This window comes from Pocillopora damicornis, chromosome 4 (assembly GCF_964200805.1).
Source record: "Pocillopora damicornis chromosome 4, jaPocDami1.2, whole genome shotgun sequence".
NCBI classification, from domain to species: Eukaryota; Metazoa; Cnidaria; class Anthozoa; order Scleractinia; family Pocilloporidae; genus Pocillopora; species Pocillopora damicornis.
The window spans coordinates 18926107-18939699 of NC_142673.1; the positions used below are offsets into that span (position 1 = coordinate 18926107).

At 36.8% G+C, this 13593-nt stretch overlaps 1 protein-coding gene across 3 annotated transcripts in view; it reads left to right on the plus strand.

Annotated features, from left to right (window-relative positions):
- Positions 1 to 461: 461 nt before the first annotated feature.
- LOC113668213 (E3 ubiquitin-protein ligase UBR4) overlaps positions 462 to 13593 on the plus strand; it is a 65798-nt gene continuing 52666 nt past the window's right edge. For all 3 annotated transcript variants that reach the window (XM_027184099.2, XM_089205390.1, XM_027184098.2), the window contains exons 1-15: positions 462 to 574; positions 1271 to 1365; positions 2551 to 2654; positions 3058 to 3299; positions 3757 to 3957; positions 4763 to 4932; positions 5301 to 5446; positions 5542 to 5720; positions 6540 to 6783; positions 7290 to 7437; positions 8604 to 8776; positions 10635 to 10892; positions 11346 to 11586; positions 12569 to 12789; positions 13116 to 13346. In XM_027184099.2, coding sequence (XP_027039900.2) covers positions 477 to 574; positions 1271 to 1365; positions 2551 to 2654; positions 3058 to 3299; positions 3757 to 3957; positions 4763 to 4932; positions 5301 to 5446; positions 5542 to 5720; positions 6540 to 6783; positions 7290 to 7437; positions 8604 to 8776; positions 10635 to 10892; positions 11346 to 11586; positions 12569 to 12789; positions 13116 to 13346 — 2751 coding nt within the window. In that variant the 5' untranslated portion in view covers positions 462 to 476. The remainder of the gene's footprint in view (positions 575 to 1270; positions 1366 to 2550; positions 2655 to 3057; positions 3300 to 3756; positions 3958 to 4762; positions 4933 to 5300; positions 5447 to 5541; positions 5721 to 6539; positions 6784 to 7289; positions 7438 to 8603; positions 8777 to 10634; positions 10893 to 11345; positions 11587 to 12568; positions 12790 to 13115; positions 13347 to 13593) is intronic.

Here is a 13593-nt window from a genome sequence, read left to right on the forward strand (position 1 = left end):
AGCATTTGGGTGCATGTTGCCGTGTGTTGCCAGAAGTTATCAATTAAAAAACGTACTAACTCGCCACATTTCTTACTCGTATAAAGCTCTAATGGCGAGAAAATTATGCGAAACTTAAAGGAAAATTTCAAGCCTTTCTGTTATCATTCTTTAGTAACTCGTGGCTATCCCCATGAGCTCCAGTTTCTAAGGGAGCGCAAGTGCTCTCCGTTTGTTTGCGCTCCGTTGAGCATCGCTTTTGAACGCTTCAGCCTCATAAATTTTCCATTATTGACGACTTCTTGTCAGATCTTTATATTAGAGTAACATTTCTTCAAGTTTTGGATTACTTGTTGATTCGCTTATTATACTAAGCCTTATTCCGGCATTCCACATTTCACCATTCCAGAATTATTATATTTACGATTATCCAAAAATCGTTAGGGACTGGTAAGTAAATCGGAATCGTGAATCACGGGAAGGAAATATCTGCCAAAATGGCTGTGTTGCATGAAGGTGTTGAACACCTTCTCGCCATAATTTCCTCGTTTTCAAAGTCGCACATAGCTCCTTTGTGCACTGCGATTGTTAAAAGGTAAGTTTGTTAACTACTTATCTTACATTCATCGTGATAATAGCACTTATTGGGTTAGTCTCTCCGAGAAAAGATCAGGCAATTCTCTATGAAATCGAAATTGATACATGCATATGTAGTAGCTACATTCAGGTGATGATAACACATCTGTTGAGTCGTAAACAGTACACAGCCCTCGCGTTATAACTACAGGTTTTAAAATCTTGTATCTCCAGGTCTTCTCATATGAGCGATCGAGCCATCTTACTCCCTGCTAAATTTCCAATCATGTTGACTCGCAGGGAATATCTCAAATTTAAAGTTATTGTTTATTATTTTTGACATACACATGTACGGTGGAAGCTTACTCTGCAAATAAACGTTTGAGTCTGCATAACTTTCTAAGGACGTGCATGGAAACAAATTATTTTTATTGAGTTATCAGTAGCAGTATGAGGCAATTTATCGCATTGGTAGCAATTCCATAATACAGTCATAATTTAAATGCTTTACTTCTTTCAAGTCCTTTTCTGTGGACATCATCCTCTAGAGCTAAGCTTATACGATGTATGGCTGCTAGATTTTATATAGAGGATGTTAAGGAAACTCTATGTGAAAGGCCATTCTTTAACTTTCACTTAAATGCTATAGGAAATCTTTTGTACACCCTCTTCATTGCCTGGAAATTTCTTTCTTTGATCATATTATTATTTGTAGTGAAAATATCATACTTGGAGACGATGATCGTGAAGGATTTTTTCATTCTTTTGTGGCACTGTCTGCACATTACATTGGATTAAATGTTACACAGTGTAAGTATGATGAAAACTTTTCCTTCCATCTTAAACACTATAGGTGGTAATTTTCTTCACAAAGTTGGTGTGAATTAGTTTTGCAGTGGAATTGTACTTGTACTTATAAGTAAGTCATCATCAAAGGGTTAGATATCGATAAGTATTACTCCAAGCACCTCTCAGTGTATGATCCTCTATAGATAAAATTTGTGTACTCTCTGCCTCTTGAGAAGTGATTAACCTCAAGACCCCCTATACACAGAATGTCACTGAGCCTCATGTGACACCAAGAATTTCACTTTCTAACATACTCATACATGTAGCAGATAAATTTCTTCCTTGTTTGCAGAAAATTGTATTTTTCAAGGAAAAGTTCAATGTCAGCAAGTTGAGCAGCTAAGCATTGATTTCTTAACACTTTCCTTTGAGAATTAATGCATGCACGTCTACTTTTAGCTTTCTTTAATATTATAAACAATTACACCTGTGCAAGTACAAATGTATGCAAATGGAAAATGAAATAGAAGCAATCTATTTTTTCAATAGTCTTGATACATACATAAATAAAAGTAATTTAACCCTTATACTCCCATGAGTTACCAAGAGAGAATTTCTCCTTACAGTGTCAATGCAATATCAAGCAGACAAGTGATGGGGATAAAGAAAAATAACCATAAGGGGATTTTTAGTTGGTCCAATACCAAATTCTCCAAACTAACATCATATGAATTGTATGGTAGATAGTAGAGAGAATTACTGATGAGATCTTGGGAGTGAAAGGTAAAAGGTTGAGGGTTCAAGCTGTGGTCTTAAAATAGGTTCTTAAAGTAACTGATGAGAATGTGCTTCCTTTGTATTGACTTTTGCAAATGGTTAGACATTCTAGTCCTCTTGGATATTGCTGAAAAGAGGTAGGCCCCATCTCTTACATCTTCTCTGTACTGGTTAGCAGGGGATACAAAAAGACCTACCCACTTATTGTAAAGAGAACGGAATGTAGCTCCTGAGGTTGTGGTCAGGCCTTAATTCTGAAAATGGGGACATCTGCAAAATTTTTCTTCAAAAATTATAAACTGCTCGACGCAGTCTGGCTAAAGTCTCCTATAAACTATTGTAAAGTACCCTGAGCCAATGGACATGGCGCTATAGAAATTCTTCATCACTTATTGTTATTCATTAGTATGTTTGTTTTGAATGCCACAGGTGGTGCCAACTTGCAAATAATCATCAAAGCATGTAAAGTACTCTTGAAATTTTCTCTTTTGGAATTGGAGAGAAAAAGGGAAACAAATCAACCCTTTGTGAAGGTGCAGTTGAAGTGAATTACAAACACTGTTTTTTAAATATTGTAGATGATATTGTGATTCCTCAAATTAGAGAGAGCAAAATGAATATACATGTATGAACTGCAAAAATGTTTGCACTAATGATTGATGTACAATGCATTTGAGGTGAAAGGTTAAAAACTAAAAAAAAAAAATGCTTTGTAAATCAGATAAGAGTTCAAAATGTGTGGTTTCCCCTCAGAATAGTTATATCATGGGATATATATCATTTTGATCTCATGTACAAACCCTTTGCTAATAACATTTATAATCAAAACTCTTTTTAACAATTTACCAAGGGAGGAAAATAAACAGTGTTACATGATTGACACTCAGTCTCAATAGACTATGTACTAAATGTACATATATTTTTATCATTATTTAGAAACATTATTTAGTATCCATCATTGAAGGCCTTTGTAAGGGACATGGTTGTCTAAAGAGAACAGAAATTGTCACTCTGACAGCAATCTTGAAGTCAGCCAATGTGTTGAAGGATACTGGCAGTGCAACAGAAAAACAGAAGGATACGTCCCTTAGTCAGGGTGAAGACTTTTTTCAAAGGCTTCAAACAGCATTTACTGAGACAGGAGAAGGTCATCCAAGCCTCATCAAAGACAAGAACAGGTATTTTACTTTCCAACTATTGCATAGGCATAGATGAATCAATTTGATACATACAGGTATATGAGGGATTTGGTAAGTAAAATTGAATACAATTTATAATGATTAGCATTTAAGTGACCATTTGTCTTGAGTTTGTAGCATTAATTCTGAGAATGGGGTGCCAAAAATTGCACTCAATTAGTATGTAGTGCATTGGATGTAACCTGACATTGACAGGGGTAGGTGCATGTATAGCTTTAAGATCTTATAGTGAGCAGAAGGTAGAGTTTTTACTAGCTAGGCAGACATATTAGAGGTAATGAAACTGGTTTCCATGTTCTATGATTAGTGCTCTTCTGACTGAAAATTTAGTGAGCCACCTTAAGGCCTTTCTCTTTGATTATTATTGTACCAATTCAAATGAAGAGTGCATTATGGTGTTTTAAAAATACAGAATTATGTTCCATTGTTTGTGCAGGGCAGAAAATGAGAAGAGTTTGTCCTCTGATCCAAGTAGCACTGATGTCAAGAGCTTCTTTTCTAACTGCAATGTGGCAGCCCTGAGACAGCTTGGAGGTGGAAGAGTTCTGTTAGATCTGTGTCTTTCCTTGCCTGAATTTTCAAAGATTGCATCTAAACCAGAATTATCTGGAACTTTGATTAGTTTAACATCCTCAAGGTGCGTCCTGAACTTACAGCACTCCAAGTTGCAAACAATTTTAGTTTGCATGAGGAATACAACAAATTTTTTGGCTGCTACATATTTAAATTTTCAGCAAAAGTCACCAGGGCCCAGTTGTTCAAAGGCAGATTAGTGCTAACCCAAGGTTAAATTTTAATCCAGGTTTCTTTATGCCTTAATTCAAAAGCCTTTTTGTAATTTACCCTGTTTTACTCTCTCACTGAAGCAACACCACAGTTTCTTTAGAAACTTTCTCCTTTGTTCATTTATCTTTTTCAGACAATTTTCTCAATTCTTTTAAGAGCATCCAATCATCAAGTTGTGGAAAAAAACAATTATGCAGAATTTTCTTTTTAAAGCTCTCAGATGTGAAATCAGATTTCATACTAACTCTGGGTTATCTTAACCCAGCTTTGAACAACCTGGCCCAGACTGGTAACCTGTGTTTATGACTTTACCTTAATTTCATTTAATATTGTACTGTAAGTGCTCTGTCACTGTCTCCTTCCCTGGGTAGGGCTAGAGTTTTTAACCACTTTACATTACTCCAATTCACACCACTCCTTTTTATATTGTTATTTGGACTTCTGCATGTTTCTTTAGATGTCTTTTAAGCAATGTACTAAGAACTTTAAATTCCAAGTAATTTATCAATAGCAAAGTTTTCAGTGATCAGTAGCAGGACCCAACAAGCTTATAACTTTAAACTCCTTCCTGATTGGATGAAGATTATGATGATGGAAATTACTCATCTTTATATTTTATATGTATCTAAAACTAACTTGTGAAGTTCTTGTTGCAGTATTCAGAGTCTGTCCTCGGAGCTGTTGGTTGTGTCCAGCATAATTTCCATCCCAATACTGGAACCTCTCTCAGCAGCTAGAGTGGAGAAAGTCTGTCAGCTGGCATTAGGATGCTTGGATGTGGCTCTGACAATTGCTACAGGAAACTTCAACATAGTAGGAGCTGCAGGTGGGTGAAATTGAAACACCTGTTACTGGTACATAATTAAGGGCTGATGCACAAAAACAGCAGCAAAGAATTTGGCTTTCTTGAAATGAATATACAACACTCATAAAATCCTCTAGGAGGTACAGTGTATGTTAACTCTTATTTGGGCCTTCATTGTTCTGAGACAGCTGGAAACTTTTTCCTCATGAAAAGTTAGTTGTGCAGAAGCTGGGTACTTTGCAAGCAGAGTTGAAGCATTTTTTGCAGGAACAAAGAAGGAAATCTTGAGGCCAATCAGAACACAGAATTTGGGCCCAGACAATGGGCACCACAATGCACACTGTGAAGTACCCTGCTCCTCATGTTAGTATGCTTTTATTTTCATTTAGGAACAACAGGTTTGAGTCGACCACTCTCAGTTAAAACACTGGGAAGGTCTTCCTTGTCAAAAGCTTCTGGAGCAAAATCTGTCAGCAAAATGTCTGGTGAAGAAGAAAGCCTTGAAAAATGTGCCCAAAGCATTGTAGAAAATTGTGTAAGTACAATTGGGTGTTTCTGCCTTGTAGTACAGTTTACTGCCATATTGGAGATCAGATTTGTAGTAAATTTTTGTCTATCATATCTTGCTAGATCAATGTGTTTGATGTGATATGCGGAGTAATACAATCCTCATCTCGGGCTGGAGGTCAGGTATTGCAGAATGTTCACATGCTAGCAGTACACAGGATTATTCAAAGCCTTCTTCCTGTTTTGGGACTTATTGCTGAGGATGGTACATCCAAGGAGAGTGCTGCTTCTAAATTTAAATGGTTGGTGTAAATTTGAAATTATAATGGTTATGTTAATATGAATACTCATTAGACAAGTACTCTTTTGATTGAAGGAGAGATGATTGGTGTTATTGATTTTGAGTGTAACTCAGTGCTGAAGGACACAGGGTTGTCAAAATAAGGTGGCAATTGATGTAGAATCTTTTTGACAACCCTGGTGAAAAACAAACTTGTCTGATTCTTGTGTAATATGCTGATCAATTTGAAGCTTCAATATCCCCCCCGGACAACCCATGGGTATTTGACCATTGTACATGCCTAGGGGGTGGGGAATTTGAACCTTGCCTGGCTGGGGTGGGGAAGTTGAACAATTCTTTCAATTCTTGCCGGTGGAACTAAAGTGCTTTTTATAAGAAAAAAATAAAAATAAAAATAAAAAATAAAGTGCTTTTATAATATCTTTAAATTTGGAGGCGTTTAGGGTAAATAGTTTACTTCTGGTAGAGAATGGCTCAGAAGAAAAGGTTTAGGTTTTAAAACTTGGTCAATATGTAGAAAGTCATGGTGGCTGATTTTGCCTTTTCCAAACAAATTGGATGGGGTATTTGAAAACATTTTTTGTCATGTGGGGGGAGGAGGAGGGGGCAGGAATTTATTGGAACAAACCAAAGCCTCAGGGGCTGTCTTGAAGTGGGAATGTTGAAGTTTCTAATTAATCTACACATAATTTATATGACTAGTTCATTCTACTCAACATTGGTTATAATTTACAAAATTACTTGAGTAGAAAGGGAGGTAAGTGTTTTTCAAGTCTTCAAATGCAAATTTTCATTGTAATTTTGTTCATTTGCATTAAAGGCTACAAGGAGTGAACACACTGGTGGTTGTGCTTGCCTCACGCGGAATCACTCTCCTGTCTTCACTTTTGGAAGAGCTGCAAGTGGAAGGATTACTGACAGACCTTGAAGATAGACATTCTTCAGTTGGGTCTGACTTCTCTGTCAATTCGCGCTGCTCTGCATGGAAGAGAGTGACAAAGCTGATGGATGAACTGCCTCTGTTGAATTACCTGTTTGCACAATTCTCTACCTTGTACAAAATGGTAAGGCACACCAATTCACTTAACCCTATACCCCCCAACCATCGGTAGGCATAATTATTCTCCACTCTGTTCTCTATGCATTTCCTCTGGTGCTGACAAGGAGAATTTGTTTTACAGTCAGGGACTTAATTCTTAAATTGGTGATTATTTCCTTCATTCTCATGACCTTTATATTTTATTCAATGGTGATACTGTAAGAAGAAACTAGAAGCCAGTTACTCTTTAAGGGATTTAAAGGTTAAATAACTAGCAGCACATCTTACCTTCTGCTTGACTTATACCATACCCTGTATGAGCCCCTGCCTTTGGTGCCTACTGTTGTAAAATTGTGTATGCTTACAGGTATCATATGTGGTTAAATAATTTATTATGTGAGTTGAATGTCTCAAAGATTATGAAAATGATGGAGATGAATGAATTGTTTTAGAGGTTGTTTTTGTTTTTAGTTCTGATCAGTTTATATTTTTTTATTTTAACCTTACATCTTGACTGTTAAATATCAACAGGCAACTGCCATGATCACTCCAACAGTATCAGCAGGTCAGACATCCTCACGGCCAAGTTCAGCTAAATCAGATAGCTCAAAATCTCCAGCCACATCATCAGATGAAGGAGACAGTGAATATATCTCTTACTCTGATGGGAGCAGTGAAGGTACTGTACTTTCATCTCTTGTGGAAAATGCTAACATTGTTATTTACATTAACAAAAGTTAACAAACATTCACCAAAGTGGAAGAGGCAAGTGGTGGATATTTACCAAGCCATGAAGCCACAAGGTAAATATCCACAGCAAGCCACTGACACTGAGGTTAATAGTTGTTTAGTTTATAGTGAAAAAGTGAGATTATAGAGTACTATGGGTCTTTAACTTATTTATTCCTGCAACAATTACATTTTTACAGGCTAAAATCCCAGGCACATTGCTTGATGGTGAATGGGAAAGTATAATTATTTAGAGTTTGGGTAGCCAATTGGAGTGCACCCTCATTGCAATCCACTAATCTCAATTATTAGCATTGATCAAGAACACCTGGATGATTATGTGTTCTTTGTACATTTTACTTTTGAAATTTATACCGGTACCTGCTTTTGTTGATGTAAACTTGTAAACTATGGGAAAATCTTATCAAAGCAAAGAAATATATTGTATAAATATATACAAGACTCGTGTGTGTGGGGAAACAAAGTTTAAACAACTCTCTTTTTCAACAAGTGAGCCCAAATTTACCATCTTTCTTCACTCAGTTATTAATGTAATCCTAATTTGTTATCAAATAGTAATCCCACAATGGATATTTTTCTTTATTCTTGTCACTTGTCAACATGATTTTTTATAGATTTTGTAGTAAGGAGAAATTCTGTCTTAACCACTCACGGGAGTTAAAGGGTTAAGTTACAATTATCACTAATATTTGTTTAACTCTCATCCTTAAGATGTTAAATGGATGGATTGTTATCATGTTGCAAATGTAATGTAGATTACATTTATGTTTGTCTGGGTTATGGTGGTCTTAAGTAGAAATGTCATTGGTAAATCAAGCAAAAGTGGGTTTAAATCAGCCAGTTAACAATGCAGTTCTGGCTGGCTGGTTCCATTTAGCAAGGGGTCACATTATTGGGACAAACTTTGCAATTTGTTTGTTTGTGAAATTTTAGCCTAGCTGGTGACTTAGGAATTCAGCCTGGACTCTAATAACTATGTTTTAATATCAATAACCAGGTGTGAAACTTTGAACATTATCTTGCATGGCCCTTTACTTGGTAACTTTAAGCAAGAAAATTTCTGATTTCATAATATTTGTTCAATCTGTAACCTAGATGAAGAATCATTGCTTGGTCAGTGGTTTCAAGACACATTATCATCAACACCAGCAATTCTATCTGCCAGCCCACAACCCCCAACAAGAAAGAAATCAGAAAGTGGAGATGTTGGAGACAGTGGGACAGAGACCACACCCTCTGGACGGTCATTCCAGATGGCACCTGAGGAGGTGTGTGTGATCTAATACAAAAAATTTACTAGAATCCTTGCTTAAATTAAGGGTGGGTGCCCAGGAAATCAAGGGGCTTAAGCTGTGTCCAGCTAGCCCCCCTTTCAGAAAGCTACCTATGACTGGGAGGTCTGTGCAACCTAGTCCCCCATTATTCTGGGCCACAGTGAACACTGGTTAGGTCCTCATTAGGAAAGCACTCGAAAACAATGGCTACACAACTGCTAAATGTGTATATATATAATTTATATACTGTACAAGCAGTTTGTGACTGTATTTTGCAGTAAGATTGATAGAACTTAGAATCTGTAAACTGTATATATATATATATAATTATATATTTATTGTTTTTTTAGAGGGCATGGTAACGAATCTTGCAATCTGATTGGTTCTTTACCCGGTCAGTATTTTCCTATCTCTGCCCACGGGCCACGGTAACGCTTTCGTGAGTTGCCGAGTACATCCCAACTTTCGTTGTCATTTTTCATAAATATACCTCGTTTTCCGGCTGGGCAGTATTTTTAAGCAAACACGTCGGTCACTACCTCAAGCCGATAAATAACTTATGAATCCTCTCTTTTCTCTCTATCAAATCACTTTGGTTGACAGAAAAATATTGGTTTCAGAATGAATTTGTATAAACAATAGTGTCATTACGTTGGTTGACAAGCGGCCTAAAAACCGTCTGCAATTAATTTTAATTGTTCACAAAAAGTACCCAGAAAGTTGAAACGTGAGGTGTCATTCATTTAATATCTGAATTTTCTCGAGCAATTTGTTCATAGTGAAAGAGCGAGCGAAGTTTTAATTTAAGTTCTACAACAAATATACGCTCCTGGTGAGTCTTTCCAATTCCGTTCAATTTGGACATTTGTACCTTAAATTGCACAACAGAAATTGAAGGAATTGAGAAAAGGCCGCATTACATTCCCTTGTGTCTCGTTGGAGTGTGCCGTTCGAATTTAGTTTTTGTGAAGGAAAGATCAGAGTTAAACACGCCATTACAGCAAACAAACGAGCAAACTCTCAACTTCAAAATAAAAAAATTGAATTTACTCACAATTACTTTCCTCGACGTTTACTTAATGAACAGAGGTAAATCTTCGTACATGAATGAATGGTCGATGAGAGTGAATAATACTTTCCGTTAGATCATTGACTGATTTTGAAGAAAACATTGTCGTGACAGTCCTTGCCAAACTAGTTCTGTTGGTTTTCAAATGTTCCTATGCTTTTTTTTTTCTTGCGCGCTCTCTAATTGACAGGTGTCAGATTGTGACAGATACTTGTAAAAATAATGTTTCAAAGTTTGTTTGGAAGCCTTTTAAATCACCTTTATCGTTACGGAAATGAAAATGTTTCGCTGAGGCATCTCTCTTAAATTTGCATCACCTCTATTTTAACTACCATTTACTCACTCAAAAATTGTTCAGTTTATGGAAGATCTTGCCGTATTTACGTCCATAAATCATTCGGGTTCTTTCAGAAAGAATTTCGTCAAGTTTAAAAACAATAAATATGTTATTTACCAGCTAAGGGTTGGTCAGTATGGTAAAAAACTGTGACCTCGGTCTTGAAAATGCTGCCCTCAGCCTACGGCCTCGGGCAGTATTTTCAAGACCTCGGTCACAGTTTTTCACCATACGGACCTCCCAGCTGGCAAATAACATATATATATATTATATATACAGTTTACAGATTCTAAGTTCTATCTATCTTACTGCAAAATACAGTCACAAACTGCTTGAACAGTATAAATGACATTTTTTACTAAACATACTGTGGAGAATACCTTGCTGAGACTTCTCTTTAATTACATCTGAATTTGTACTTCATGTTGAACTTTTTTTCTTGGCAGTACATCTACTTAGCAACATGCACCCTCCAGTTCTTATCCAAACACTTATTGAGCAGCTCAATACCAGAAATGACAGAGTATGTTAGCCATTCCTTTACTGAGACACACATTGTTGGGCTTGTGGGAGTTGTCAAGGATCTGGATCAACTTGCTGTGATCAGCATGCCAAGTTATGTTGACATGGACAAGCTTTGCAGTGCTGTTGATCAGGCAGTCCACCTGCTTCTTGTATCAGACTTGCTGACACAGCATCAACAGGCAAGTTGAGACAAAGGCCAAGTTTATTTACGGTGTACATGTTATGTTTTTCAGGTATGATGAGTCACAAAGTCCAAGGGCTGGTTACTGAAAATGACCAATCAGCAAATGATTTATTGCCAGTCATACATAGTCAAGTAATTTTAAATCAATGGAACTGGAATTGTCTTGTGTGATCTGGCAGAACATTTTTGCCTGTTCAACTCGAGTAGACAGAAGGTGTAGAAGATGTTGTGTGTAGAAATCGTTGTAAACCTCTTGAATTGGTTGCTGAAAATATTGGGTTTATTTCAACCTCTTTTTGTCCTTCACAGCTTAGTTTGGATAAAGCTTTAAAATTGGCCATTCAAATAGTGTTTGTTGACTGTGGTAGTCTCAGATTGTAGTTCTTGCTTACCAAGGTCAATGAAAAGTTTACAGGTTGATTTTTAGCAACATATTCTTTTCTATCAGGATGTTTTCCTCAGTCATCTGGGTTTGGCACCTCTAGGTCATGGACCATGGCCATTAAAAGTGAGTCAGCGTTGTCTGGGTATCCTTGCTAGGGTGTTACTGGCTCGACAGCAGAAGGCCTTGCAAATTTCTAGTACTGGGATGGATATTGAAGAATGCATTAATGTTTGGAAAAGGTTGATTGACACTCTTAAAGATTACTGTCTCACAAGTGAGGATTTTACTCCACTTACCATTTCAGGTACAGTATGTTTGAGTTATATGCTGCTTAAATTACTCCCAGAAGTGATTCACATGTAACTTCTCCCAACAATATCCATACACTATCCAGCAAACAGGTAATGAGAGTACTCAAATGTATCAGGTAGAAGTTGTCATCTTGACCTAACACCAAATTCTCGCAACTAATTAACAAGGAAATGAGTAGCAGCTAGAGGGGAGAATTAACAATCAGATACTGGGAGTTAAATAGTTAATTCATTGTACTTCTGCAAAATCAGATTTGTTCTACAATGTGTATTCTACATACAGGATATATGCAGTGTAGTACTCACAGCATAATGTGACAGATTTCACTGGTTCAATCATTGGTTGTTACTGGATTTATTCATTGTAGTTCATGATAATTGCATTGCGTCAACTCTAGTTGGTTTTTTCAGTCATTTCCATCTGTCTTCTTTAGTTACAAGTTTTAGTCATAAGGAGGTGTAATTTACTTTACAGAAAACTGTTTTCCTTGTGGACTCAGTGAGAAAACCATTTGAGATGTTTCTGTTGAACTTTAAGGACCACATCTAGTCTTCCTCTTGCTGTATATGTATGCATAGAGCAAATTCTTGCTATTTTTACCTTTTTTGCTCATTCCAGCTATTGGTCAATAAGTCTTACTTTCTTGCAGCACAGGAATTCTATTGGAGGCTCAAAATGCTCATTAAGATTTTTATCTTGAGCTAGTATAAAATTAATGTCAGTAAAAGTAACAAATTGAAGGGGGGGGGGGGCTAAGGCTAGCTTTATCCAAAAAAGAATACCATGGTCATTGCTGGAAGATTCCAACCCAGGCATAAATCCTTACTCCAGGCGCCATGTTTTCAATGAATGAGTATCTACAAAGAAAATAGAGGGTATTGTGCAACAGGGAAACTGAAAGAATCTACCAACCTGTAGCTGTCAGCATAGATAGTTATTGTAAGTCTAAGCAAATATTTCATATTTTCTTTCAGATCTCAATGTGGAACATCTCCAACTTCTGCTGTTCATTTTCCACAACTTTTCTCTGAATCAGCGTAAATCACTCATCACTTATTGTGTCAGCGTGCTTATAACCATTGCCAACTCATTGTCAATATTGCATTCTCCTCCCTTGGCACTGGGTCGTCTCTTATTACTGTTGGATTACTTTCTTCACCATTTGTCAGCACCACCAGAAGATCTATTTAAACAGGTCTGTGATACACAATAATTAGTGTATACGCTCTAAATTGAAATGTAAAGCTTATGTGTACAGACTGCCCTTTTTTAAAAGTTGCATATGATATCTGTGGTAAGTTCCAGGGCCTTGAATTGCATTGTTTTTCAGTTGCTTGAGATTCAAATGTAACAGATTCTAATGCAAAGAAAAGCCATAACAAAAATTTATATCACAAATTTTTAAAATTTTTTTATGCCTAAGAGAATTGCAGTTTAAGTAGATGTGTAGTTTCAATTAGTCACATGACATTAGCCAGCTATGTGTATTAGTTATTAGTATTGGATTATCATTCACATTAGGTGCAGCATAACCTATTCCAAAGCTGTGCCTCAGCCAACTCAAGATTTATGGAGGACCAAGGCTGTGCAGATTCCTTTGAACCTTTGTATTATGCTGCTAATAACTCTGAAGAAGACTCTTTGAAAGTTCCTTTACTGGCTGATGAGCTCAAGTTACCCAAGTCTCACAGTTTGACGCCCAGATTTTATGAGATAAGATCTGTTCTTGTAGGGAATGACATGGATAAAGAGGTGTGTTGCTGACCTGTTGTTAGTAATCTCCCTATTTAGCTGTGGTGCAGGGCTTTGTTTGTATCCCTCTGAATGAACGGATTGGCAATTGCACTTTGATTGAGTTATTATGTTGTGTTCCTGGGCATGACACCCTACTCTCACAGTTACTCTGTTCACCCTGGAGAAAAAATGGGTTCTGGCAAACTGTTGCAGAGACATGATAAATTTCACTCAGGATGTTACCTGTGGTGACCCACATCCCATC